Below are 5,245 nucleotides of genomic sequence, written 5' to 3' on the forward strand. Positions count from 1 at the left end.
TTACTGCCTTCACACTCCTGTCGCAGAGGACAGTACGACTTTACCCCCAGACCGCCCCGTACCACGATTGCTCGTAGTGCAGGGTCTCACTGCTCTTGGTCTGGTCGCTCTCGTTTGGCCTTCCTGGCATGGTTGTACCTTGTGGAACGAAGTTCTAGCCAGGTTAGCCCGCGGGATCATTGCAGCACTCAAGCCCGACCACCACGTCAAGGTGACAGCTTTAGGTCGAGGTTCGTCATCTCCACTCACTGCACCACCACGTCAAGGTGACAGCTTTAGGTCGAGGTTCGTCATCTCCACCTCACTGCACTCCTAACTTGTATTGCTTGCACCAAAGCAGTTGACCAAAGCGATTGTTGAGTTCCCATCACTGAGCATTCGATTAACGTCACGTTTCTGTTTCAGTGATAGGTACGTTCTACGCCCTGGGCATGATGAGACTGGACTGTCAACGAACACAAACTGCAGAACTTACTTATTTTGGTGCTGGTCACAACCTTCATTGCGATTACGGTGCAGCATGTCGATGTTGGTCGAAGAAAATCAGATTGGTCAATAATTGGACTCTAGGTTCATGAACATGTGCAGCTGCCCCCCTAAACCATACCACATTATGCTTTAGAGCGTTTAGTCCAATTCGGTCACGAAGGTGTTCACGACGACTTTGGATAGCCGGTCAAACGTTGATAACATCACATGCTGGCTACGGATTAATAGAAAATCACCTACCTTCACCAGCTGAGGTTATGATCGCCCTTTTGTTCGTACATTGTTGTCTTGCACGTTTGCCAAGAATACAACTACTTCGCGTGATATTAACAGGCGACTATCCATGAAGAATGTGATCGAAAATGTTTGAAAGTTGATCAGTGAGATTGCTTGTCTACATTATTTAGCGCAAAGATATACTTACCTTTTCTTGTGATGAAACGAAAGCAGGTTCGCACAATGTGTTCATTGAAACAGAGTATACTGTCTTTGAATGTACTACACCTTTTCTTGTGATGAAACGAAAGCAGGTTCGCACAATGTGTTCATTGAAACAGAGTATACTGTCTTTGTAATGTACTACTCATAAGGTTGCTGAAAATCCATCGACAGCCCACGACCGGTTTCGCCCTTCTTGGGGCTCATCAGGTAGACGCCGTCCCCGGGTTTCCGACAACCTTATGCTCTACTTGAAACCAAATTGCACGAAATTAGCGAATATACACTCATTTGCAAACTAATTTGGTTCTTTCGAGAGACTCACCTGGAACCCAGCTGAGAGTATACTGTCATCATCCACGTAGGTATATAAGCTAAAAGGTAACTTTGTGAAGGCCTAATTAACACGATCCTGCATAAAAGTAGATATCACATATCGCACCATATAGCGTAGGATTTTAGTTCAAGTACTCAATCTGTAACCCCATTTTATTCAGCGATATGGTATACGCTGTTATATGCTCCTTTATTTTCTCATTTTTTTCATAAACTTTATATTATGGTAGAAAACAGCGATCTACCAAAGGGCAAAGGGGTTAGAAAGTAACGACCAACTCACGCACAAGGACTGTCTCTCACAATACCAGTCGGGTTTTGCATCACCAACGTCAGGTTTCAAAAAGTCCCCCAACCTAGTAAATGATAGGTTCGATACCCCCTGCTCTCTCCGTATTCCATGTACTGAAGTTTCTGTTTAACCACACCATAAACAGCGCGGAGGAATCCTATCGATCAATGAGACCAGCGGATGCCAAACAGTAAAAAGGAATTAAACCATATTTTGGGGGTGGAAATCAGTGCACGTAGCGTTCCGATCCCGGTTGACATTCGCACACGGACATAGTGCATTTCTCAATGCGCGATGAACACGGCTCACCACAGAAGAACCAATGCTTTTCCCAAAGATGACTTAACGATTCGCGTTAAGTACATTTGCTCAAACAGTCAGGACATTTCATGAGTAGCCAGTTACCGGAGCGGGAAAGGGAAAACCAAAAAGCCCCGTCACTAATGGGTTTCACATGAGTAAATGGAACAATGCACGTAAAACCAACTCCATTAGTCCGAAGGACAGCATGTCATTCACTCGGAAAATCCAGACCTATTCTAATCTGTTGACTGAGTATCGGCGCGTGGAGCATAATGTTGGAAAATGTGGTTGCCAAATACATTTCGATTTTTGTTTTCGCCAAAGGCAAACCAGGTTTATAGGTCACAAACAGTCCGGCAGTACGAACTGATTCGTCAGAAGCAAACAAGAAAAATGAACGGGTAACAATACCCTAATCGCCCCAAGCTCATCAAAAACAATAACAAAGACAATCTATGGGCATATTTGCTCGACCTCACATTCTGCCCACGAGTCAGAAATTGTAGTATTTCAATTACAGGCGGAACAAAAAGGAGCTTTCCTACATATTGCTTTGCCTAAACCAGCCTGATGTTCGATTCATCACAGTATCTCGTGCGTGTTTAAGAGGATAGGAACAAAGCGTAGAAAAAAACAAGAGTTCGCACTTGATGGCGTTTGAATGCAAGAATGTTCTGCACGCGATATCATTCTAACCTGTTCCTAAAACGACTTAAACGAATGTGTTAGTTGTTCTGAAAGGAATTTTTCGAAAAATCTTCAGAACTGAATTATCGGTGGCGTGTTCAGAATGACGAGATCCTTAAGAGAGAGAGTTCGTTTTTCGGGCTTCCAGAAAACCCTGAAATATGCTCAAAAGTACCGCAGTGTTATTCTTGTCAGATCGACCGAAGCTATACTAGGTGACTAGGTTTCAACGGTTGTCTATGCAACGGACGGAAATTCAACCGATTCATAATTTGAACTTGTTTTATTTGTCAGCACGTTTGGCTGTAAAAACGAGACTTCGTGAGCTTATGAGCTGAGGACATATTGGAACGAATTGGAGGGCAGAGAATTCGCAGGCACATAGTAGTTAAACGATTACATAGGGGTTCAACTCGGTTCATTTTCTTCTCACTGGAGTAGACATTCCATCAGTATTAAGGATTCGAACGCGTTCGATGACTGGACCGCCAGTAAGCATTATCGAATACGAGCACGCACGAAGTGCAGCCAATGATGTAGCGCTTCAAATGCAGCTTAATCATACTAGTTACATAACACAGAATGAACACCAACTGAGACAAGGCACCTGGCTGAAACAGAATCCCTCAGCACATAAAAGATAAAAGACTACGCATTTATTTTGACATGAAGGATACTCCTAAGGAACAAGCCGAAACAGTGCTAATTGAAGAAACGTTTCCAGCAATAGAACATATGCCTGATAGGTGAGTCTTGGCTCAGCTTCCAGATTGTTGGGACAAAAGTGCTGTATTCCGGGGCAAGGGAGTTCCCGACACGCAGGTCTGTAATGAATGTGAGATCATAATTCCTGGAAAAGCAATTATGCCAAATTATGAGCATTTGAGGTTTCGGAATGAGCGGAGCCAGAAGATGCTCCCGCCCGCAGAGACCAAGCTTTGCAACGGTCTAGACGGCAGTTTGATAGCAACTGCCTATACGGCTCAATGATATGCGGAGATCTCGTCCTGTAAGTGAAGCCAATCTATGCTGAAAAGCCGAGAACCACTGTAAATATGTTTTACCCTCATTGGAAATCATCAGAAGTGTGTATGTCACGAAACTCCGGAGAGTCTCGAACCCGCGACCTCCTGACTAGTAGTTTGAACACTTAACCGTTCGACCATGAGCAACTGATCAATAGTTTGATTAGCTTGCACTCAGACATTATGTAGCTCCGCTCATCCTTCAGTCATTGGATCCACATCACCCGGTCACACGTGTTTAATGGCTCCTCGAGCAACGACTTCTCACATGGAAGTTTCACTCGAGTTGAATTTTATTGTTCCTCTGAGCTACTTATAGATTATTGGTAGTGTGAGGAGATTCGTTTTTTTGTGTGCGGAGATTTCTGTGGGTGAAGTCAATCTATGCTGAAAGACCGAGAAGCATTCCGCAGCTGTACAGCACTTCCATTTGAGAGGTCGTTGCTCGAGGAGCCGGTCAAAACGTGTGACTGCGTGATGTTGGTCCCGTGATTGAATGATGAGCGGCGCTATATCATGTCTGTGCAAGCTATTGATCAGCCGCTCATGGTCGAACGGTTAAGTGCTCAAGCTACTAGCCAAGAGGTCGCGGATTCGAGATTCTTCGGGGTTTCGTGAGATGCGCACTGTTGATTCCCAAGAAGAATGAAACCGCTGTACAGTGCTTCTCGGCTTTTCAGCATAGACTGGCTTCACTTACAGGATGAAATCTCCGCAAAAATCCCAAATCTCCTCACACTACCATCAATGACATGCCTTATCGAAGTTATATACCTTTGACGCTCGCGGTGAACACAACCGGAGCCTGCGAGCGTCGCGCCCCAAAGGCAACCGTCACATGACCACCAGAGCTGATACAATATCTCTCACATTTCAAGCACAACACATTTTCCAAGATTCCCCTAAATTGCAAGGGGACCAATCATTCAGTGACCTGAGACATAAAGTGTACTTGCACACATGCGGTGCTGGAGGCTTATCAGTCACCATCAAGTACTCTGCCACTGGTCGAAAATCTAAGTGACCACAGGTAGCTAGCGGAATTGTTTCTACAACGGATCGTCATCCCAAAGGTCCGAAAGCTAACACCCTCTCCCGTTCGAAATTAGAAAACCAATTCCTAAGTCGACATTTTCGCGCCCATAAGTTCTCTCGGTAGCAGTTGCGCAGATTAGTTGCAATAATTTTTGAACTTTCCAAGTCTTTTGTGTCCCCTCACATTTCTCGATCAGCGTGGACCTTCATTCTCCTTGAAACTAAATGATCCGACAATATGCGCCGTATTCATCACTAGCTGGAATGCTTCCGAAACCCTAGGCTAGTTCACCACTGGCGAGACACCACGCTTTGGCGCGGTAGATTGAGCTGTTCTGTAGACAGGAAGGTTGACACAATGTATCGTTGTGCAAAAGGCACTCCAGTAGAAATGCACTTGCATACATATGAAAAACGACGCCAAAGATTGTCAAGATAAATTCAATTCATTTCAAGATCCACGAGATTCTTGATTGCCGGTCTGAGTACGCGCATTTCACAGATCCACAAAACCACAAAAGCAGCGAAGGACCGGTCACATCATCATCATCATCATCATCATCAAAGACAGCAACATCAGTGTTGCCACTGATGCTTCACTGCCGTACAACCATAAGGATTGTCTATATATATATATAGA

At 44.6% G+C, this 5,245-nt stretch overlaps 1 protein-coding gene across 1 annotated transcript in view; it reads left to right on the forward strand.

The window, feature by feature from the left end:
• The window catches only part of T265_10540 (hypothetical protein), a gene marked incomplete at both ends in the record, with an annotated part of 7,581 nt that extends 5,832 nt beyond the window's left edge, over positions 1-1,749 (forward strand). Inside the window, one exon of the mRNA XM_009176940.1 lies at positions 1,675-1,749. Coding sequence (XP_009175204.1) covers positions 1,675-1,749 — 75 coding nt within the window. The remainder of the gene's footprint in view (positions 1-1,674) is intronic.
• Between the last annotated feature and the right edge of the window lie 3,496 nt (positions 1,750-5,245).

The sequence above is a fragment of the Opisthorchis viverrini genome (genome assembly GCF_000715545.1).
Source record: "Opisthorchis viverrini unplaced genomic scaffold opera_v5_385, whole genome shotgun sequence".
Classification (NCBI taxonomy): domain Eukaryota; kingdom Metazoa; phylum Platyhelminthes; class Trematoda; order Opisthorchiida; family Opisthorchiidae; genus Opisthorchis; species Opisthorchis viverrini.